Genomic DNA, 24,799 nt, shown 5'->3' on the forward strand with positions numbered 1-24,799 from the left:
TCACACAGTCAAAAGCATGCTGACACTCAACGGACCAATCAAAAGACTTAGACGGGCTAAGCAATGCAGTGAGAGGGCTGACAACAGTCGAGAAATTTTTACAAAAGCCGCGATAATAGCCAGCCATACCCAAGAATCGTCTCAACTCCCGACGGACAACCTTTTGTTTTACCACGACTATCTCAGTCTACGCTAAATGTAAGCAAGGTGGTTGATACAATTCTTTCAAACTGTTACATTTGCCATCCATCTCTAACTCGGTGGTTATTAATTCCAGTCCTGGGGGCCCCCTTCTCTACATATTTTACTTGTCTTCCTTTTTTAACACATCAGGAGACATCCAAGAACTGAACTACAAAGCTGATGATCTCAATAAGGTATGTTAAATAAGGGAGACATGCAAAATGTGCAAAGCCAAAGGCCCCCATGACTGGAATTGAGAATCACTTATATATCTGTCCATCTACCCATCTCAGGGATGGGCAACTTCAGAGGGCTACTGTCATGCAGAGTTTGGCTTCAGTGTTTGATTAGGATCTGCAGGAGCAAAACTCTGCAGGACAGTGGCCCTTCAGGACTGGATTTGCCCATCACTGATCAATATGCTTTTAAACTTTTTGAAACGTATGCATTTTAAAGTGACCTAAAACTTATTTTATACAACTGTTTTTATTTAGTTAGACGACTTGGAAAATAGCATTGCTGATGAGGGAGGAGAAGACCTGGAAACAGATGAGGATTTGTCTGAGTCATCCACCTCCTTCCAAGCATTCAGATCATTAACTCCACTTACCTCACTTGATTCCTCATTATCTAACCAGCGTAATCAAGTCGCAAACAATAATCCTGAAAAAAAACACTACAAGGCCAAACAAAAGTCACGAGAGAAATCATCAGATGAACTTGAAGTGGAGAAAGTGACCATTTTAAAAAATGTGTCTGAAAATTTAGTAGATGCCAGCAAAGATGTTGATCAAACATTCGGCAAACAGGTAGTCTCTGAAATAAAGCTAATCAAAGACCCGCTCACCAAGATGAGGCTGCGTCGTAACATCCTGATGATGTTGTATGATGCACAGGAAAATGAGGCTAGATTAGCATTACAAACGCCCTGGCAGGGACACACAAATTATAACCAACACAATCAAAACGCGTCAATTCACGTCACTCCTGTTACACCTCCATTAAGCTACCTCAGAGTAGTAGAAGAGTCATATGACCATGAAAGAGAGAGGGTGTAAGTTCAATTCTTGAATGAATAGTTCATGCAAAAATTTAAATTCTGTCATCATTTAATTACTCTAAGGTTGTTCCAGACCTTTATGAGTTTCTCTCTTCTGGCGAAGATGAAAGAAGATATTGTAAAGAATGCTGGTAACTAAAGTGCTGACTGTATCTATTTACTTCCACTGTGTAGTTTTTTTTTCACACCATGGAAATAAATGGTTTGTCAACTGTTTAGTTACCAGCATTCTTTACAATATCTTCTTTCATCTTCACCAGAAGAGAAAAACTCATTAAATGATGACAGAATAAAAATTTTTGCATGAACTATTGCTTTTATTTATTTTGTCCATAATAGAGCTACACTGCAGTCACATTGTGTCTCAAAGGCCATTTGTTTATTGCACTTTTCAAGCCATTTAAGGTGCTATTCTGCATTATTTGAATATTTTGAAAGAGTTCTGTTATATTCCCCTTTGTATAAAAGTTACTTAACTTTTGTGAACTGCAAGGAAAGAAAGTGTAATTTAATAACAATAAATGTTGTAATTCTATTTATTAAAATAAAAATGCATTACAATTTACAATTATTAAATTGAATCTTGTGACTTTTTTTAACAACTCAATCATGTTCATTTTGACCATTACACATTCTGCTACTTTTAGTTACATACAGTTTTAATTTTTTTTTAACTCGAGAATTTTGTGCTAGCATTTTTAAAAATAAATAAATAAACAGGAAGTCCATCTGAGCCAGTTTTCTACTTGACTTGCAAAAATATTCTAAATGTACATGTTTAAATCATATTTTCCTGCCAGGAAACAGATCCGGTTGGTGACAGAAAGTATGTGTGACGCGGCATCAGAAGAATCGAGAGACATAGGATCCATGTGCAACAGTTTATTATCAAAAGACAAATCAAACAGGCTTAGGTCAACAACGGCAAACTGGTGTGGTGAAGGCAAATCCAGAAGAGTAGTCAGAGTCCATGCAATGGGGTCGAGGCAGGCTGAGATCAACAACAGTAGTCCGTAGGGAAAGCGTGGGTCGATAAAGGGCAGGCAGAAAAGGTTCACACACAGTATATCCAGTCCGGTTGGCAGCAGTAAGACAGTCCAATGAATAACGCTCAGGATTGGGTACATAACCGACAAAACTTCGCAGTGAATGAGCTGGCGTGGCACGCTCTTATGGCCGCCATAGAGGAAGTGAACCGGGAGACCCGGAACTGGAAATGAGCGTTCCCAGGCACGGGATTGTGGGTAATGTAGTCAATATTCAGGTGAAGGTTCCCGCTGGCGCGGGATAGAGGGAGCCACAGAGACCGCGCTTGTGACAGAGCCCCTCCCCTGCGAGTGCCTCCTGGCACGAGGAGGTGGCCGACGCCGAGGTCTTCCCCTACCACGAGGTCCTGGCCGATCTGGGTGGGTTGAATGGAATTCCGCGGTGAGAGATGGATCCAAGATGTCCTTGGCGGGCACCCAAGACCGTTCCTCGGGACCATAGTCCTCCCAGTCGACCAGGTATTGTAGGAGACCATTCCGGCGTCGGGAGTCCAGGATAGTACTGACTCTGTAGACCTCCTCGCCATCGATGATCAGGGGAGCGGGCACCTGTGGAGCGGTCTCGTCTAGGACCTCCCTCTCCTCCGGGCGACCAGCGGGCTTTAACAGAGAAACATGGAATGTGGGTGAGATACGGTATTCTGCAGGTAAGTCTAGTCTAAATGACACTGGAGTGATTTGACGGGTGATTTTGAATGGACCCACGTACCTGGGACTTAATTTCTTGCATGGTAAGCGAAGGCGTAGATTCCGTGTAGAGAGCCAAACCCATTGTCCTGGTTCGTAGGGTGGATTGGGCCGGCGCTGACGATCTGCCTGAACCTGATTGCGACGAACAGCTCTCTGGAGGTGGATGTGAGCTTGATTCCAGGTAGCTTCACTCTGCTGGAACCAGGAGTTTACAGCGGGGAGATCCGAAGGTTCCCCAGACCAGGGGAATAAGGGAGGTTGAAAACCCAGCACACATTGGAAAGGTGTCAGGTTAGTAGAGGGTTTTCTTAGTGAATTTTGAGCATACTCAGCCCAGAACAGGAATCTACTCCAATCCTCCTGACGGTTCATGCAGTAGGAGCGGAGGAAGCGTGTGAGTTCCTGATTCAGGCGTTCAACTTGTCCATTAGCCTCCGGATGGTAGCCTGACGTGAGGCTAATGTTGACGCCCAAGAGGCGGAAGAAGCTGGTCCAAAGGCGGGACGAGAATTGAGGACCCCTGTCCGAGACGATGTCCTCGGGCAGCCCGTAGAATCGGAACAGGGAGTTGCACAATGCTTCCGCCGTCTCCATGGCGGTGGGTAGTTTGGGAAGGGGAATGAAGCGGCAACTTTTGGAGAATCTATCGGCCACTGACAGAATGGTAGTGTATCCCTGGGAAGGGGGTAGGTCGGTTACAAAGTCCACAGCAATGTGGGACCAAGGACGTTGAGGAATGGGTAGCGGTTGCAGCAGACCAGCGGGGAGTTGATGGGAACTCTTAGAGGTGTTGCAAATGATACAGTTCTTGACATGGGTTATGGTGTCTGCACGTAGATTGGGCCACCAGAAACGATTGCGGAGAAGCTGGATGGTTGCCTCCATTCCCGGGTGGCCAGAGCTAGGTGTGGCATGAACCTCTGAGAGTACTCGAGATCGTAGGTTGACAGGTACATACGTGAGGTTAGCTGGACACTCTGCTGGAGGTGGATCCTGGGCATGGGCCTCGGTAATCTCCGTCATGAGATCCCACATAACTGGTGCAATGATCATAGATGCTGGTAAGATGGACTCGGGAGATTGAGGAACGTGATCAGGTTCATGGATGCGAGAGAGAGCATCTGCCTTAGTGTTCTGGGAGCCTGGACGGTAGTGAATTTCAAATTGGAACCTGGTAAAGAAGAGTGCCCATCTGGCTTGGCGATGATTAAGAACCCTGGCAGAACGGAGATATTCCAGATTCTTATGATCAGTCAGGACGATAAACGGATGCTTAGCTCCCTCCAGCCAGTGCCGCCACTCCTCCAAGGCGAGCTTGATGGCGAGCAACTCTCTGTTCCCCACATCATAATTTCTCTCAGCCGGGCTGAGTTTATGAGAGAAAAAGGCGCAGGGAAAAGTCTTGGAAGGTTGATGGTGGCGCTGAGAGAGTACTGCTCCAACTCCTGAACTGGAGGCGTCCACCTCCACGAGGAAAGGTAATTGGGGATCTGGGTGACGAAGCACGGGAGCTGTGGTGAATCGTTGGCGGAGTTCTTGGAAAGCATGCAGAGCTTCGGTTGACCAGGTAAGATGTTTCTCTCCCTTCTTGACCATAGACGTTAGGGGAGCTGCTACAGTACTGAAGTTCCGAATGAATCGACGATAGAAGTTAGAGAATCCCAGGAATATTTGGAGCTCTTTGAGGGTTTTGGGACTTGGCCATTCCAGCACTGCAGTAACCTTCCTTTCATCCATAGCAACGCCCTCAGGACTGATAACGTACCCCAGGAAAGTGATGCTCTCTTGATGAAACTGACATTTCTCCTCCTTGGCGTACAACTGATGCTGTATGAGACGTTGGAGCACGGACCTGACATGTTGGACATGTTCCTCAAGTGTGTTCGAGAAGATGAGGATGTCGTCAATGTATACTATGACCCACCGATTCAGCATGTCCCGGAAGACCTCGTTGACGAAAGCCTGAAAGTAGGAGGGACTGTTGGCCAGGCCGAAGGGCATAACCCGGTACTCATAGTGACCTGAAGTCGTGGAGAAGGCGGTCTTCCACTCGTCTCCTTCCCGGATGCGAATGAGGTTGTATGCCGAGCGTAAATCCAGCTTTGTGTAGAACCTTGCTGAACGCAGCTGCTCCAGAGCCGGAGGAACGAGAGGAAGAGGGTATCTGTACTTCACCGTCATTTCGTTGAGAGAGCGATAGTCAATACAGGGTCTTAATCCTCCCTCCTTCTTTTTGACAAAGAAGAATCCCGCCGAAGCTGGAGATGTGGAAGCTCGGATGAACCCTTTAGCCAGTTCCTCTTGAATATATTTCTCCATGGCCTCGGACTCTGGTTGGGAGAGTGGAAAGATACGACCATGTGGGGTTACGGCTCCTGGTTTGAGGTCGATGGCACAGTCTCCAGGTCGGTGGGGTGGTAGGGTGGTAGCCTTGAGGACGCTGAAGGCCTCGAGCAGATCGTGGTACTCTGGAGGAATGACGCTGCTGGAAGGTTGTTCGGTCGGGTTGGAGTGAGTCTTTGATCCAGAGGAAATACAGTGTTGGTGACAATATGGAGACCAGTGAGTGATGTTACCTCCTGCCCAGGAGATGGTCGGTTCGTGACGATCCAGCCATGGAAATCCCAGAATGAGTGGTGACTGTGGTGAGGTGATGACAAAGAAACGAATGATTTCTTGATGGTTGGGCTCTAGACGGAGGGTGAGATCCTCCGTGGTGTGGTCAATGCGTCCAGAGCCTAGTGGTCTCCCGTCGAGGGCGGCCACTGACACAGGGGAAACACAAGAGAGAGTGGGTAAGTGGTTGGATTTCACAAAGTTCATGTCGATGAAGTTTCCTGCAGCCCCAGAGTCAATAAGAGCAGTGGTCCTGATGGACCGACCACCCACACTGAGAACCACGGGAATCACACAACGATTCAAACAATGTCTATGGGAACTCACCGAGGTGGGTGGACGTGGTGGTCGTGTTGGACATGTGGCCCGAATATGTCCAGTTTGTCCACAATAGAGGCAGAGATGGTTCCGCATTCGGCGCTCTCGTTCCTCGAGAGTGATCCTAGTGGTCCCCAGCTGCATGGGTTCGGGTCCAGTAGGTGTCGATGGTTGCATGGAAGCCGGAGTGGTGAAAGGCCGGTTGACTTTGCGTGCTCGCATCACATTGTCGATCCTGATGGAGAGGTCGATGTATTGAGCCAAAGTTAATCCCTCATCACGGCATGCCAATTCCACTTGAAGCTCTGAAGTGAGTCCCTTACGGTAATGTAACTTGAGAGGCCCGTCGTTCCATCCACTTTGTGCTGCTAGTGTGCGAAAATCCAAAGCATAATCTGCTGCGGTACGCCGACCCTGACGTAGAGCAACGATCTGCTCTCCAGCATCACCGCTCTCCGGAGTGGGTTGAAACACCTCCTTGAAGCTCCGTAGAAATGTTGCAAATGTTGGATAGGTGGGTTGGCCCAGATCCCAAACCGCAGTAGCCCAATCCAGAGCTCTTCCCGTGAGGAGTGAACACACAAACGCTATTTTGCTCTCGTCTGAAGCGTACAAGTTCGGTTGTTGGTTCACAAACAAAGTGCATTGAAGTAGAAATCCCTTACACTTAGCTGCAGCACCGTCAAACTTCTCAGGGAAAGCGAGTCGGGGGCTTGTGGTAGCCGCTGGATTAGACGTGGGTGGGACTGGAGGGTTGATCGGAGCAGTCGGAGAAGGCGTGCTGGGTGGTGTTGAAGCTTGCATACCTCTGATCGCTTGAACCAGTTGAGCAGTCAACGCGCTCAGTTGATCCAATTGCTGTTGGTGATGCATCAACAACGTGGCTTGAGTAGACATCTCCGATGCGATCTGGGAGACTGTCGCTGGATCCGTGGGTGGCGAAGTTTTCTGTGACGCGGCATCAGAAGAATCGAGAGACATAGGATCCATGTGCAACAGTTTATTATCAAAAGACAAATCAAACAGGCTTAGGTCAACAACGGCAAACTGGTGTGGTGAAGGCAAATCCAGAAGAGTAGTCAGAGTCCATGCAATGGGGTCGAGGCAGGCTGAGATCAACAACAGTAGTCCGTAGGGAAAGCGTGGGTCGATAAAGGGCAGGCAGAAAAGGTTCACACACAGTATATCCAGTCCGGTTGGCAGCAGTAAGACAGTCCAATGAATAACGCTCAGGATTGGGTACATAACCGACAAAACTTCGCAGTGAATGAGCTGGCGTGGCACGCTCTTATGGCCGCCATAGAGGAAGTGAACCGGGAGACCCGGAACTGGAAATGAGCGTTCCCAGGCACGGGATTGTGGGTAATGTAGTCAATATTCAGGTGAAGGTTCCCGCTGGCGCGGGATAGAGGGAGCCACAGAGACCGCGCTTGTGACATTAACGGCTGCATGTAGTCTACAATATTATTTAGCCCTGCTCAAGACATGTGGACAAATGTAACGTAATATGCTTAAATCAAAATTACGAAATGAAAGCTAGCACAGCGTGGCGACGATTTAATAAAAGGAGGAAACTAACAATTCTTATAAGTAATGTTATATTTCGTGGTATCTTCTCACAGTTTATACATTTAAATTAACACGATACATGATCAATTATTACATAAATGTCTTGTTTAACGTTAGGTACGGCCTATGTTAATCATGGCCACGTCGTTCTGCGTTCCCTCCTTTTGACTTAAACAAGGGGTCAAATTAACACAAGTTAGCCACGACTTAATGTGGTGCTTAACTTAAAAAGATGCAACGATATTCTTTACAAAGCCGTGTTTAATGCCAGGACAGTATATCCATGTAATTAGCAACTGCAACCATCTGTAACTTTATAAAGGAAGGGCATTACAAGCTTGAAGCGAAAGTATATCAAAGGCTTGTTTTTATTAAAATAGTGTGGTTAAATAATCGCACTGAAGAAAAAAAAAATCTTAAAGGACGTCGCGGTTTTCTGTCAAGGTTGTGGCCACACTGGCTCAGCGATGTGACTATTGCATCAGTACAATTTGATGTAATGCTGAAACGATGTTTTGCAGCCCTATGGAAATCTTCATTTACACCGATTTGATTTGTCAAACACCTTGCATGTCTCAGTTAAGATGCTGGTCCAGGTCAAGTACGGCGAACAACAGAAGTATGTGAAGCTGGATTGTATTGAAGGGCAGTTTGACTTTCTGCAATTTCATCTAAAAGGTTTGTTTTATTTTCACGTGAATAAAATTATGTTAAAAGATTATCTAATGTATCTTTCTAGCTATCAGAGCCTGATTTCAGATACATTGCAATTCATTTTCTTTAAATAAGCCAAATTCTGTCTGCTTGCTTCAGAATGATTTAAAAAGCACATTCAATTTTATCCTCTCATCTTTTTTAGTCATCGAGAGATTTTGCTTGCCACCAGATGCAAAAGTTATATACAAGGATGCAACCGGGACCGAAGTTGATGCTGAAATATTCAGTGACGTCATTGGTCAGGGCAATGTGGTGCTGAAAGTTTTCACAAATGATGGTGAGTTTTATTGAATTTGTATAGGGTTTTAATAAAGTATTATAAAGCACTCAGAATATGATAAATGAGCAATTTCATGTTTCTGATACTTGTGCTGGTCTGCAAAATATATGTAATATGTTGATAATATGTTAATATCTGATTCTCTAGAGTTTTCTGACTCAATTTCTTGTGAGATGTCTGACTCGAGCAGCGGCTCAAGTGCATCAACTGTAATCATTGATGAGGTCCCTAACAAGAGACAAAGAACTGAGGAAGCATATGCACTATCAGCAAAACAGGTGCTTGAGTCTCTTGAGGAGAATTCATCCGTAATGAAAATTCGGTCACACTTTATATTAGGTGGCCTTAACTATTATGTACTTACATCAAAAAATAAGTACAATGTACTTAATGTGGTCATCTTGCATTGTAAATCATGATTGCTTCTATTAAGGTGGGTAATAGGTAAGGTTAGGGACAGGTTTGGTGGTATGGGTAGGTTTAAGGGTGGGTTAGGGTGTAAGGAATGGGTCAACAGTGGTAATTACAGAAATTAATTACAAATGCAATTGCATAATGTTTAAAAAAAAAAAAAAGATAAGTACAATGTAAAAACATGCATGTACACAATAAGTACATTATACCAAATGATTAATTAAAATGTAAGTACACAGTAGTTAAGGCCACCTAATGTAAAGTGGGACCGGAAATTCAGTCATTAATTACTCACTCTTGTGTTATTCCAAATGCAGAAGATTCTGTTCAACTTAAGAACACAAATAAAGATATTTGTAATAAAATGAGAGCTTTCTGTACCTCCATTGACAAACTAAGCAGCTGCCACTTTCAAAGTCTAGAAAGTTTAGTAAAGGCATATTTAAAGTAATATTTTGTAAATTGTGTAAATATATTGTTAAATTATGAAACTATGTTTTTTGTGCAAAAAAAGCACTCATGTCACTTCTTAAAATGTAGGTTAAACAACTGGAGACACATTAGTTGTTTTAATGATTTCTTTACTAACTTTCTGGACTTTGAAAGTCATAGTCCCTTTGGTTGTCAACTAAAGGTCCAGAAAGCTCTCAGATTTCATTGAAATATTAATTTGTGTTCTGAATAAGAACAAAAGTCTCTCAGGTTTGGAACACCAACATTGTGACAAATTAATGAGAGAATTTTTATTTCTCAGTGAACTAACCCTTTAACACCCCCCCCCCACCCAAGTCTCTAGAAATTTGTTAATCGCTGTTGTCATGTTTATTTTTTATTAGTTGGTTGAAGATGTGCTGAAAATCAAGTCTGGTGGTGAAGCAGTGCTACAGGAGTATCAAGCAACAGACACCCTGACCGATGCCAGAAGAAGACAAATGATTAACATACTGGTGGCTGATATGATTGAAAAACATGGGTACTTGTTTTCAATGTTTTTTTCTCTTAATAACTGCATGGTCTTTGTGTAAATTAAGATTACTAATTTGATATCTTCTCTTAGGCAACTCCCTACTAAAGTAATCAGAGAACAGTATGCTCTTGGCATAGTGAAGCTGTTCCCTTCCCTCAGAGATCCATATTCCAAGAAAGGCTATGTAATAGTCTTTGTTATTTTTTGCATGGCACTTTAATATCATACTTGCAATGCTAAGACACAGGGAGTTTCTATGACATTGAAATTAGATTCTTTGATATTTTGGCCTGAACATGACAAAGGACTAAAAAAAATTCTATTTTAGGAGCACTTCTACGATGCTGCAAGCAACACTGGATACATCACATGGCGTTTGAAAACAGTCCACAGGAAGATTCGTCGAGAATCTGTGCCATCAGACAGCCCTCTTGATGGTTTACCAGGAGGTCCAAAATGCCAAAGGCCTACTAATTTTGAAGGGCAACTTGATGGGGATGCTTGCAAAGAAGCCATGTCTTTGCTCAACCATACCACAGACAAGTCTGTAATTTTCCAGAAGATGAGAGAGACCTTTCAGCATCGACAGAAGCTTGTTAAAGATCCAGGCTCTAGTGTTCATATCCTATCCACCTTTCCGAGATTCCTAGATACAAAAGGACTGGTAGGTCTGGAGTAATATGTTTTCAAAGGTGTACAATTTGTAAGTGTTGTTTAGAGTTTAACATCATCTTTCTTAAAGGTGGAGCAAGATTTTAATCTCCTGTTTGATGAAGAGACATCTTCCCGGCTACTTCAAAAGTGGGACACATTCTTCAGGGCAAATGTCATAAAAGAGGCCAAGCGCCTTACTTCAACAGCAGAGTTGAGCCAGTTGTTGCTGTCAGCAGAAAGACCACAAGGAAGTGATCTTGACGAGTCAAGAAGTAAGTTGTGTTTGATTTACTTGTTGTTTAAGCATTTGCTATATTTGCAGTTACATTTACTTCAGGTATTGTTTTGATGACAAAAACATTAAAACGACCAAACATCACAACCAACAGTGCTGGCCAAAATTATTAGAACAATAGTATTTATCAGCTAAAAATGATTTTAAGTCAGTTATTTCAGTCTTTTGCTGTAGTGTGTAAGTATGAAATATCAGTTTACATTTACAAACACTTATTTTGCCATTAATTGTAATAATCCAGTGAGGTTTTTGTCTGCAAACAGCCAGTGCTCCACATGGAGATCTGATCTCATCATCATCCAGTCTGTCTGGAATGACATGAAGAAACAGAGCAAACTAAGATAGAATAAATCCAGAAGAAGTGTGGCAACGTCTCCAAGACGCTTCAAGAAACCCACCTGCAAAGCTACCTGAAAAAAAGTGCACAGAGGTTAAAAGCTGCTTTAAATGCAACGGATGCTCACAGCAAATGTTGACATAATTCAGTTAATAGAAGCTAATTGATTCAAAAAAATCTATATATTACATTATATTTATCTTAATTTTACAGTAATAGACAAACAGTGCTTGTAAAACTTTTACAAGCACTGTAGCTTTGCAGGAAGGTTTCTTGAAAAATCTTGGAGATGTTGCTACAGTTCTTCTGAATTTAGTCTGTCTCAGTTTGTTCTGTTCTTCATGTCATTTCAGACAGACTGGATGATCATGAGATCAGATCTCTGTGTGGAGCAATGGCTGTAGCCAGACAAAAATCTCACTGATTTATTACAATAATGGTAAAAATGAATGCTTGGAAATGTAAACTGATATTTCCTACTGACACACTACAGTGAAAAATAGAATTAACTGACTTAAAACCATTTTCAGCTGGTGAAAATACTTGTTTTAATATCTTTTTTCCCACCGCTTCCTGGAATAATTTGTTCAATCTGGAAAACAAATTTTAGGCTAAACATGAACAAAAGTCCTTAAACTTATTTAGTTGCTAATTACATTTGATGTTTTCAGTTAATAAATTCATGTGTTTCTTTGTCTTTATGACCAGGTCTCTACGACCAGGAAATGGCATCCCTTCTGTTACTGATACATCTCCTTCCACCACCACCAGGAGGACTGAAGTCTCCAAAAATTAGTGCATGTGATGCTGTTGAAAGACTTGTTGTCTTTCATAAGGTACTGGCATTATAATAATGTGTTGTGGGTTGCTCAAACATGCATGAGACTGAGGCATTCCCATATTTAACTAACCAATGAGTCAATGTTTGAGCAATCACTTTTATCATGTAGTTTTCTGTGACTACACATTATGTTCATGTCTAATATTCAGTGTTCATCTCAACCCTAGTCATGCTGCAGTTTGGAGGAGCATCTCAACAACAACCAGCGTCAGCATCCGTACCTCCTTGCTGTTGGGCGTCAGAAAAGCATGATTGACACCTTCTACATCACCTTGGATAAGCATCTTATCCCATGCCAGGCAAACCGCTCCCTTGGGGCTTTTGACGAACTTTTCAAGGCACATTTTGTGTTTAACTTGTCTTATGACAGTGCACTTGTGAGCTTTTACACATTCCTGCAGACAACTCTATACAACATTGATGTTGGGAAAATGAAAGAGTCACCTAGAGTCAGGGACTTGAGAGCCAGATTACTTAACCAGACAGTAACCTTATCTTAATTTCAAAGTATTAGGATAATGAGAGAATGCTGACCTGTTTCATTTGTCAGAAACAGCAACCAAGCAGTCAAAAGCTGATTTCACATTTAAGAGGTGAACATAGTTACTTTCCAGGAACTAAGTTCAAATTGATTTGTTCTCAACAAGGTTGTAGGCATCAGTTCCAAACATATGCAGGTTTTCGTAAGCATCTTAATAATGTTCATAGCAATGTTCAGCAAATTGCTCAAAATTCAACTGTTGCATGTTCCCCAAGTGAGCCAGTTGCATGTTCATCTCAAGTAGATACTTTGGATGACCAAATCCAATCTCCTTGTTCCAGTGATTCCTCTCAGAACAGTGATTCAGAGCTTACTAAAGATTCAACTAAAGAATTGTGTGAAAACATTGTAGCCAAATTACAATCAAGTGGGATTCCAAACAGTTTAGTGACCTCAATTGTGGGAGATTTAGAGGAACTAACAGATGAGCTTCACTCACAAGCAAAGCATAACGTGCTTTCATCTTTACCTAAAAGTGACCCCTACAAATCTGTGATAAACGAGTCTTTTAAAAAAATGGAAAATCCATTCACAAATCTGAATACTGAATGGAAACGAAATAAATACTTTAAAGAAAAATGGGGTGTTGTGGAGCCAGTTGAGATAACACTTGGTGTTCGATATGACAGCAGACTTAATCAGCAGTCTGGTACTTATGACCAAGTACCAGTGAAGGATACATTTATATATGTGCCAATTTTGGAAACATTAAAATTCATGTGCCGAAATTCAGAAATTTGTGATCTCCTAAGGAAAGACTGTAGATCCGAGCCTGACACTCTTACAGATTTTAGCGATGGAACTTATTTTAAAACTCACCCTTTGTTTGCAACAAAAAAGCATGCATTACAATTACAGATATACTATGACGACTTTGAACCTGCAAACCCCCTTGGCTCCAAACGTGGAATTCACAAAATTGGTTGTCTATATTTTATTGTAAGAAACTTGCCCCCAAAATTTAATTCCATTCTGATGAACATTCATTTGTTATCACTTTTTCACACACAAGATCTAAGTAAGTACAGTTTTGATGTTATATTGGCACCACTGCTAAATGATATAAAAATACTGGAAAGCCAAGGATTAAGTCTTCCATTTTCAGATGAGCAGATATATGGCACCATTGCACAGATCACTGGAGATAATCTTGGCATGCACTCAATTCTGGGTTTTAATGAGTCATTTAGTAGTCATCATTTCTGTCGCCTTTGTTTAATTGAAAAGAATGACTGTCAAACTGTATACAGTGAGGACGATCCTAAGGTGATCCTTCGTGGAAAAGAAATCTTTGAAATGCACTGCCAGTCCCTCCAGGAAAACCCACAATTGAAGTCACTGTATGGTTTGAAAAAAAATTCTACACTTAATACGTTGAAGTATTTTCATGTTTCCAATAACTACTCATTTGATATAATGCATGACCTTCTTGAAGGTGTGGCTCAGTACGAAATGAAGTTGCTTTTTGGACATCTCACACAAAACTTTATATCTGAAGAGGATTTACTTTCAAGGATTTATTCTTTTGATTATGGATTTTTAGAACGTAAAAACCGGCCCACAAAGGTTCTGTTGGAGACTGCTGGAAATGGGATTGGTTTAAATTCTATTCAGACATTATGTCTTGTGAAAAATTGCCCACTTTTGTTTGGAGACATTGTTCCTCCAGGAGACCAACACTGGAGATTGTTGTTGTTGTTACTTGAAATAATGAACATTGTGTTTTCACCTTGTCTTACTTCAGGCATGACAGTTTATTTGAAGCACTTAATTGCTGACCACCACAAACTATTTAAGTACTTGTATCAACATAAAAATTTAATCCCTAAGCATCATTTCATGATCCATTATCCCTCTACTATAAGGAAAATTGGCCCCTTATTATATATGTGGTCAATGAGGTTCGAGGCCAAACATAAAGTATTCAAAGATTTTTTTACAAATTTCAAAAACATAACAAAATCATTTGCTAAAAAGCATCAGATTTCCATTGCATATCATTGGGAAACCTTCACCCTCAAACATAAAGAGTTTGGGCCAATTAAATCATTTCCTCTTACAGATGAAGCTGTGGTCAACAATGAAATACTTCAAATAAGCTTGTCAAAAGATGTTTTCTCAACCAGTTGGGTTAAAGTTGATGGTGTAGAATATAGAGGTGGACTTGTTATTTGCAGTGCAATGGAAAATGACATGCCAGTCTTTTGTCAAATAAGTGATGTACTTTTGGTTGACAATCACATTTATCTGTTGGCAAACAAGCTATTTACAGAGAATTTTGATGAGCACCTTCATGCATTCAGAGTACTGCGAAGTGAGGAAAGGTGCATCATAAAAATGTCAGAGATCCAATTTTATAAACCATTTGATATTCAAAGTTCATACAGTGTTGCGGATGAAAGTTTGTATGTAATACCTTCTTTTGTAATGTTTTAATTCAACTTGAAATTGCACTACAAGGGAGAATTGAAAATAAACAAATTGATGGAAATATTTTTTTGTGTGGTGGAGTTCATTTAACTGTTTTAAGTTTATTAAAGTTTGTTTCAGTGTAAGTAATTCTACCCACCTAAAACATGCAACTCTGAAACAGTGTTGTTTTTTTCTGTATTCCTTTTGGTGTTATTTTAACACTTTTTCAGAGTTAAATAAGGAACTCTGGTATAGTGTTAAATATTTAACTATTTCAAAAGTGTTAATTTAACTCCAGAGAGTGTGGAGCTATATAAACTCTGAAAAAGTGTTGAAATCAACTCTGTGAGAGTTAATTCAACACTGGACTTTTTGCTGTGTAGTATTTTTACCAGCTAAAAATGATTTTAATTCAGTTATGTCTATCTTTTGCTGTAGTGTTTCAATGGGTAATTTTATTTTATATTTCTAAACATTAATTTTGCCATTAAATGTAATAATCCAGTAAGACTTTTGTTTGACAACAGCCAGTGCTCCAAACAGAGATCTGATCATATCATCATCCATTCTGCACAGAATGACATGAAGAAACAGAACAAACTGAGACAGATTAAATCTAGAAGAACTGTGGCAACGTCTCCAAGATGCTTCAAGAGACCCACCTGCAAACCTGAAAAACTATCCGCAAGTGCCCCTAGTGCAAAAGCTGCTTCAAACACAGGATGATGGTCACACCAAATGTTGATTTAATTTAGTTAAAAGAAGTTAATTGATAAAGAAAACATTTATGATATTTTTATCAACATTCTCATTTTACAGAATTTGTACACAAGTGCTTAAAACTTTTAACAGTACTGCTTTGCTGGTAGGTTTCTTTAAGCATCTTGGAGATGTTGCCACAGTTCTTCTGGATTTAAATGATAAGATTAGACCTCTGTGTGAAGCGCTGTTTGTTTTCATACTTATTGTGTCACTGATTATCATAATTAATGGCAAAATGAACGCTTGGAAATGTAAACTGATATTTCATACTGACACTCTATAGCAAATGATAGAAATAACTAAGTTTAAACCATTAGTTAAGGTAGTTAAAATACTAGTGTTCTAATAATTTTGGGCACCACTGTAGCTCTGATAAATAATGTAGTGTGATAATAAGTAAAACCGAAACATACAACAAAAGGTCCATGACTCTGCACCAGAAGTGACAGACAGACCAGATAAAGAGCAGTCCTCCTCCAAATGGCCAGGAATCAGCTGAATCAGCTGGGGGTAAAAACAAATAAAAAACTAATGTAAAACAAATTTAAAAAATACTACGAACATTCCTTTAAAAACAAATTAATGTTAGTGTGTCTTAATGTTAGAAATAAATACTTACTTCCTCTGAAGATCATGTAGTAGAAGATTTTCATTCCCAAAACTTCTGGATCATAAGGGGAAACACACACACAAGCAATCATTAACTAAAAATTACTTTGTTTGATAAGACATTATCTACTTACTGACAGACATGGGCTTGCGAAAATGTACTCACTGGCTCCATACCAAATCTGCACAGCTGATCCAAAATCCTGGTTTACGTATTCTTCTCCATGGAGTCCAATGATCATGCTTTCAGGTCCTCTCTCTGTCAGATGAGTTCACATAACAATGTTCTTAGGTTACTCATTTTGAAGTTCTGTCACATTTTGTGAGTTTGATCTTAAAACTTGCATGGGTGCACGATATGACTATATTATTTCACAATAGTAATATATAACATTATAATTATTTATAATATTGTATTTCATTCAACATACGATCAAAGTAGCAAATTAACGTTACAAACAATAGGACTAATACAAAGGCAAGTTAAGTACATTTAATGATTTTCTCTTTAGTATTTTGTTGCTTGATTATAATTAAGACCGACTGGTAACGTTAGGCTTAATTATACTGCTGTAACTTTAAGAAGAAAATGCACAGATCCAGTAACTGACACCTAACCTGGTTTGTTAATCTTGAATCAAATCATTATTGACTGTATTTAGGTCAATTACATCTTAAGTAAACTGTCTGTATTTGACTATTCAAGTGAGCTGCAGATTTCTTTCACTACATATATTCGGCAAGACATAAATATAACGTTACCGCCTAGCCGCAGCTAACAGTATTAGCTCATACTAACAAAACACAGTAACACACACTGGTAGGATACTAAGATATGTAATCGCGATTAGCATATCACTTTAGTACACTGTATCTTAATGTAACTAGCGTAACAGTCTGTAGAGCTTTATATTATAGTAAAAAGGACTTGCCTTTTGCAGTTTGCATGATCTATAGCTGCTGGTAAAAGTGAGACACCCCTCGCTGCAGAATGTAGCGAGGTGACGTCAGGTACCTACGTCACGTATGTGTTTACCGCGCATGCACAAAGTGACGTATGGTATGTCTATAACACGCATGCGCACCATACTTACTGGCGTAACTGCGCAGTGTGCGCATGTACATGTTCATTAACTTCCGGATGTATGGTGGATTCGAGATTCGGTGGCAGTAAGTCAAAGAACATTAATTTACTTATGTTTAAAAAATAAAATATGTGTTTGTGTTAACGGCTTTTAGTTGTAAGGATGCTTTGGTCATAATCATAGAGAGTGTCATGTGTGCGATTTCAAACATTTATGACATGTTTTATGATGTGTTAGTATTTGACGTGACAGGGATTCTGCTGGTCTTTAAAGAGTCTTTAAAATCTTATTTCGCCTAAAATTAGCCTATAAGGATGTCTTAAAATAGAGCAGAAAGACTTATATTAATGAAGTAATGTCATTGATTGATGCCATTGAATGCCAACATGCGTTGCAAAAAAATGTTGTCATCTTTTTCACTAACATTATAACTAACATTAACAAAGATTAATAGATACTGTAACAAATGTATTGTTCATTGTTAGTTCGTGTTAATTAATACATTAACTAATATTAACCATTGGCACCTTATTGTAAAGTGTTACCTCTTAAATTTACCTTCATGTGACTGGCAGAAATCCTGTAAATGTGAGATATAGAAACCTTTACTTGACTGTGAATGTGCTTTTGTTTAGAGGCATGCTACTGTCCTTAGAAAAGGAGAAAACATAAAAATAGTACAATGCATTTCATGCTGTGATAAATATCACTGCCCATTTTGCGAAACCTGGGTCTACAAACCAGTGGACTTGTACAGTGTCAAAAAACATGTGGAGGATCATCTGAAAACAGCTGTTCACGAAGAAGGTGTGTAGTGTTTGAACATCCATAAACATTATTTTGTGAGTATATTTGCGTTTTCACACTTTTTTTAATATTTCAGATTTTATTATCATCAGGTGCAACTTAAAATGCAGAGATGTTTCCCATTTTCATTGCTGCTACTATACGCTCCATGCACGTCACAGTTCCGGGTTCGCGTGTACTGGGCTGGCAACTTCCGCTAGCAACTTCCTGTTTATACACGGACTGAAGCTGGACAGCTATGGCGCTCTTTTATAGTCGTTGTCTTCAGGAATTACCCCATCTCACGGTAAATGACATTGACCACATCATGTGCCGCTCCCAACAGCAAGCGGGAAAAGGGATTTAAAATGTACATCGGCAGCTATATCGACAACTATGAGGGTAAGTAGCTAACGTTATCATGCTACATTATAATCAAGAAACTGACGTGACTGAGCTTGTTAACGTTAACTACAGTGTTTCCCATACATTGACTAATTTGTGGCGGCCCACCACAATATCAAAATTGATCACCACACAATGATTTTCTATGTTGTACTTTTGAAATGGGATGAAATCCTTTAGAACATAATATTGTTAGAATGCTGTTGGGATTTCAGGGTTAGCACACTATAACCAGAGAGGGTAAAGCGTTAATCAAGGATCTTTTTATAACGTTACAGCTACTTGTCAAGATCGACTTGTCGTGCAGTATAACTACAGTATAGACTATTCATTTTATTGACTCTGACACCCCCACACCACAAATACAATTCAATTCTGTGGGAAACACTGAGCTATTTTGTTTTACAATACTCTATTAGAACAGACAAACTAGCACAGTGTAAGAACAGTGTAACCCAGTTTCAAAATGTATTTATCTTTTTCCCTAACAGTGTCAATAAAAAAACAAGGTGACAGGAGAGGTCAGCGTGAGGGCAGTCTGTCATAGATCCATGAGGAAAAATGAAAAGCCACACGAGTTACAGCGGCCCTCACAACCCACACCAGCCCTTTCAAGTGTGCATATTGTATATAGTTCTCTGCAAACCTATGGTGGCATCATGCCTTCAGTGTGCCTTGAACAACCACACATAAACATATTATATTGCTATTTTATTGTATTTGACTGTAGATAGATTTATGAGTGAAGTTACCAACACAATAGATTGGCCGTAACACACTCACCCATTTTAGAATCACATTCCCTCTCTCTGTCTCTCTCTCTCTCACACAAAAAAGCAAAACAAAAAAATACCTCAGGTCTGAGTTTTAGATTTATGGTATTCTATTTTTTTATTGTATTATTCTTATTTAAACAATATTTACATATATAAACACTCATGTACATACACAAACACACAAATATATATATATACAGCATTATATGTATTGTATTATTTATAGTTATTTACACTAAACAATATTTGCATACACTACATTTATACAATATATACACTTATCTATCTATATATATATATCTATCTATATATATATATATATATATACCTATATTACATTAGATTATCTTTTGTGTTATGTATTATGAAATATATAATAAAATATGTAAAGGAAACACTGTCTTACTTTTGTCTGTTGATCAGAGGTATACAGAACAGAATGTGAAATCCATAGTATTTACAAAAGTATATGTACAATATTTACAGGTGACAAACCATTAGACTCAATGGCTCCATGCCTTGACAAGTGGTCCACATTGATAGTTAACAAGCAAACATGCCACTGTAAACAGTTGGTTCATGCTACCAGAAATGGACAATGGGATGACCGTGTCAAACAACTTGTGTTCCTTAATGCGACGGATAAGACGTTCGACATGTACCCTGAGCCTAGCCACAGACTGCGTGTGTGTCACTTCATCAGCTGACATTTGTTTTCCTTTGGTCAGAAAAACAGGCCGGTGGATTTTACATGGCACTAGGCTATCAATTAGAAACCCCTTATCCACCATGATGGCCATGTCAGGGGTAAGAAGGTTAATGATCCCTGACTGTTTGAACAGCTCCCGGTCACTAATAGACCCTGCATACAGTGTAGAAACAAATGTTATTGCACCATGAGGTGCCATTCCTACTAAGGCTTTGAAAGTGCAGTGAGACTTGTAATTTGAAAAGACCTCACTTTGTAGTAGCAAAGAGGAAGGTGTTTGGCAGCGGATCTCTGTGCAGTCCAGGATAACCTGTGTGTCTCGAAATTGATGGAATTCTTCTGGCAGATGGGCTCGTACTTGCTCTTTTGTCATCCAAATGCACACTGACCCCAGGACAAAGTAGAGGAAGTTGGCCCAGGTTGTTATGATGCGGCTTACAGTGGTCTGATGTACTTGAAACCGATGACCAAGGTCCTTTTGCTTGAGGCCCAAAGCAAGATGCATCAAGAACAAGAAGAACTCGTCTATTGCAGGAAGTGCCCGAGTGTTTCCAGGCTCCTTGAAGACTTTGGAGCTGGTGACACGAATCATCCTGTGAGTTGCCGGTTCAATCAGTTCCCAGAAGGCCATCAGGTGGTTATATGTTGCAAATCTGTTAAGAAAGAAACATGCATTGGTTCTCACATCATGGCATAACATACATACACATAGCTTTGTAGTAGGTTTCCAGTTTAGGAAATAGGAATGCTGAACTAAAAGTGACTGATACAACAATCTTGCCATATTGAGTCATGACAACTATGAAATTCGGTATGTATGATTAAACTAACTCTGGTTGCTGTTGAAGGCAATAGCTAATGTTCATACTTATAATTATGTTAGCCTACATTGTTATTACTTTGATCAGTGTAACTAGCCTACTTTTAGCCAACTCCAATCATATTTATCAGAAACGTGAACTAGTGTTTTCAGAACAATGGCAACGCTATTACAAATGCTTACCACAGGCAATATAATCTTACCTTGTATAAAAGCGTATGTCCTCATCGGACCCAGCAAATCTCTTGAGACCAAAGCGGTGTATGGTCTTTGTTTGCTCCAACTGCTTCCGTAGATCTTCGATCTCCCCTTTTAACTACTGGTTTTCATGTAGAACCATGTCCACAGCTGCAGCTTCGGGAACTGAACAATAATCATGTCCAGTCCTCTCCACATCAAAGTCCATATCTTCTTGGTCTACGTCCGAGTCAGGATCAGGGGTCAGCGGTCTCTCTCGACGTTCCCAAACACTCAACCTCGGCGGCTCCTCCTGGTAATGGTTCCACTCAAACAGTGTAGGGAAAACACCTTTTTTCAGAAGTTTCAGACGAGTCCCATCCATAAAGTCATCAGGTCTGAAATGAACGCTACACACCTTTGTGTTTTTATTGACTTGGAAGTCATCTCTCCTGATCTGAACGATCCACTTTTTTCTGAGATCCTTTTCCACTGGAAATGAATGGAAACTCACAGTCGAGTTGTATCTTGCCGACACAACGCACAACGGCACACAACAATGTTCCGATCTAGGTCGCATTAGCTTTTGGTATCGGAAAACCTTTTTCTCCATGGTTAAGCTGCCAAAAACTAGAGATAAGAACAACTAGAAATGTTAGTCGCTGTTAAGTTTCGCGCCATAAACAAGGTTAGCGTCAGATGTACGGAACCGGAAACTGCTAGCCCAGTAGAGAGCGTAGTCGGAAACACGTCACAATCCCCGCTGCATAGAGCGTATTCTGCCACTATTATACGAAAAGCACAATTTAACATTCATCTCACAAAATGCAAACAAAAGAAGCAAAAGATTCCGTCTCCACAAAGAACTGCAACACCCAAGGATTTCATATGGTCGCATTCGAATGCCTTCAAACCACTTCGAAATGCAAATTCTATGTTTGTGTTACACTGGGCTACCTCACACATGATTCTGTGGTTTGCCCCCCATGTTCTCTTCTGCACATGTATTGGCAGTGATGGCCCAAAGAAAGATTTTTGAACAGCAAAAATACCATTCTCACTGTCGATGCACTGACTAAGAAAGTGACATTTAGATGTGATCATTTGTTTCACATCTGTATGTTTTCTTTTAATGTGGAGCCGTAGGTTTTTCTAATTAACCTCAATTCCACAGTGAATACATTTCTCCCTGATTTGTTTTGATCCAGTTCGGACATGGTGTTTAGGAGACACAGACGTGTGTGGTTCACTTGGTGAAGGCTGAGGTTGAAGTAAGGGTGCTGTCTGAGCAGACGCTGAAGGCAGAGGTGTAAAAGTGCTCAAAGGAGATGGAAGTGGTGGTCCCTTAAATATTTTCGGTTGATACAATGGAGTACTGGGTGTGGGAGACACAGACGTGTGTGGTTCACTTGGTGAAGGCTGGGGTTGAAGTAAGGGTGCTGTCTGAGCAGACGCTGAAGGCAGAGGTGTATTACCAATCAGAAAAATAATGCCCACTCTGCAGGAGCCATTCCACTCAACTGAAGGGGAGGAGCAGGGAAATTAAAATAAATACGGCCTTTTAAAATTAAAATATTCCAGCGATTTCATTCCATCAATCCATTAGAACACACCAAGAGCTAAATTCAAGTGTTTGAAAGCAGTTTTATTTAAAACGGAGAGAGCTGCCTTGAGCCAGTGTTTTCTATACTACTGACATGATAGTCAAGGCTCGGAGCTCTCGTCTGCGAACTACATCACTGAGTGTCTTTTAAAAGCATTTAAATAAAAACAGTCGAGCCACTGTACACAATAAAAACAGAAGATCATTTTAAAGAGTTACATTAAGCGCAAATGAGCTTTTGTATATGGTTTATTGGCATTCGTCACGGCTGGCATTTCTTTGTCCGTGTTCACAAAACTACATCTTTTAAAGGCATTTAAATAAATAAACACTCGGGCGATTCAACACAACTGTAGCAGAGTAGTGTATTTCAAAAGGTAAAATGCTTGCTTATTTGTGCTGCATTGTTGTGGAAACGAACTAGCTAAAGACTGTTTAATGAACATGGTTGCGTCGTTTGAGCCACATTAGTTCAACAAAGTAGGGCCGTTGTTAATAACGTTACCAAGTAATAACTTCTGCTATTTAACTGAATAGAGATCTAAAAAAATGCAGCTGTACTGAACATGGCACCTAATGACTCATTTACTATCTTTTTGTTCCCTGTCATTTCATATGTTAAGCGAGCCGATCTTCATAACATCAAGAGCAAAGATTCTGACCTTCACAGGAGTTATTGAAGGTAAATAAAATCTCTTTTTTTAAAATACAACAATATTCAGAAATGTTGAATGACTGCCGTTTGAAAAGCAAAACACACTCTTTTAAGGTATTTCCACCTACTACAAAATCTGCAGCAACTGCAGAATGACATTCCGCTATCAAGAGTACACAGATTGAATTCATAATTTTAATGACCACCTGCTGATTTGTCTGCATTTATGCATGATTCTTCGCAATGCTATTCAGGTATGTTACCCATTATAGTACCCAGTATTGCTGCTTAAATAAATTATTAGAAATATTTTTTAATATTTCCTCAGCCTGCTTGAAGCCACTGAAAATACTCAGCTTCCTAACCATGACAGTGTGCTTCATGCATACATTCAATTTGAAGCACTGACAAATCATGATTACATGTACTCCTGCATAAATTGTGGTTATTACCCTAAAGTGGTAATCATGGACCTCCACAAAAAAGGAGTATTTACTGTGCCTTGTAAGTTACTTCACTGAACAGTACCTAAAATTTAAAAGTTTATGCTTGTTTTTTTATATGAATTCCATTTGTTTTAGTCAGTGAAATAAAAACTCCCCCTGAAGACTTTGAGGGAAACACCAACATTGTGTCCTTCTGGGAGCAAGTGACACAAGAGATGGTTGGTCTGGGATTTCTGCGAAGTTGGTTTATTATTATTATTATTATTATTATTATTATTATTATTGTTATTGTTACTATGGTGGTGGTTTAATTGTTTTGTGTTATTAATAGTTATAGTACTGTTTTTGTTAACTTGTGTGCTTTACAATGTGTTTGTTAATGCAAGGTGGCAAGAATAACACCCTTGTAGTTCCCCAGAGTTATGATTTTTGGGCTCCGTGGATTGGTGCCAACACAAGGAAATCCGGAATGGTGTTAAACACAGAATTTGCGAGAAAAAACAAAAAAAAAAAAAAAAAAAAAAGCCATGTGATACGGTGGATCTTGATATCACTGAAGAACGACTTGGAGATGAGCTCTTAAAGATGAAGGTGAGATCTTAGATAACACTTATTAATAAATTAGTCAATGCTTTTTATCATTGTCATAATGATGGTTTAGGTTGAAGCCATAAGGAAACTCTGCAAAGAGTGCGGTTTGGAGTCGAAAGGATCAAAGATGGACCTTGTTTTACGGTTAAGACAGGAGATGCAAAACCGCTCCTCGTATGATAAAGTGTTCCAGCAGATCTGGGATGCTTCTGGTAAGATTTCTTTCCACTCTCCTCGGCATTTACTATGATGATTATAATGTAATAATTATTTTATATTGTTTTATTCATTACACTTGATAGCAACTACAGTTATATTTCTAAAAGTTAAAGCAATTTTCCTAGACTACTTAATGCTTATTTGTACATTCTACTAATTATTTCTTCCTTTTTTGTTAGGTGGATGGGCAGTAATTACTTGTCCCTGTGGAGTAGT

At 39.9% G+C, this 24,799-nt stretch overlaps 2 protein-coding genes across 2 annotated transcripts; one reads left to right on the forward strand and one right to left on the reverse strand.

Annotated features, from left to right (window-relative positions):
* Positions 1-8,066: 8,066 nt before the first annotated feature.
* Positions 8,067-12,487, forward strand: LOC141320704 (uncharacterized). The gene is made up of 8 exons (XM_073833323.1): positions 8,067-8,160; positions 8,342-8,476; positions 8,627-8,787; positions 9,730-9,866; positions 9,951-10,044; positions 10,603-10,768; positions 11,915-11,982; positions 12,155-12,487. The coding sequence occupies exons 1-8, from the start codon at positions 8,067-8,069 to the stop codon at positions 12,485-12,487; spliced, it is 1,188 nt and encodes a 395-aa protein (XP_073689424.1).
* Positions 12,488-19,742: 7,255 nt separating this feature from the next.
* LOC141339628 (uncharacterized) lies at positions 19,743-21,195 on the reverse strand. Its single transcript, XM_073844970.1, has 2 exons — positions 21,096-21,195; positions 19,743-20,725 (listed from the first exon to the last, which is right to left on the reverse strand). The coding sequence occupies exon 2, from the start codon at positions 20,701-20,703 to the stop codon at positions 19,867-19,869; it is 837 nt and encodes a 278-aa protein (XP_073701071.1). The 5' UTR covers positions 20,704-20,725; positions 21,096-21,195; the 3' UTR covers positions 19,743-19,866.
* Positions 21,196-24,799: the final 3,604 nt, after the last annotated feature.

This window comes from Garra rufa, chromosome 1 (genome assembly GCF_049309525.1).
Source record: "Garra rufa chromosome 1, GarRuf1.0, whole genome shotgun sequence".
NCBI classification, from domain to species: domain Eukaryota; kingdom Metazoa; phylum Chordata; class Actinopteri; order Cypriniformes; family Cyprinidae; genus Garra; species Garra rufa.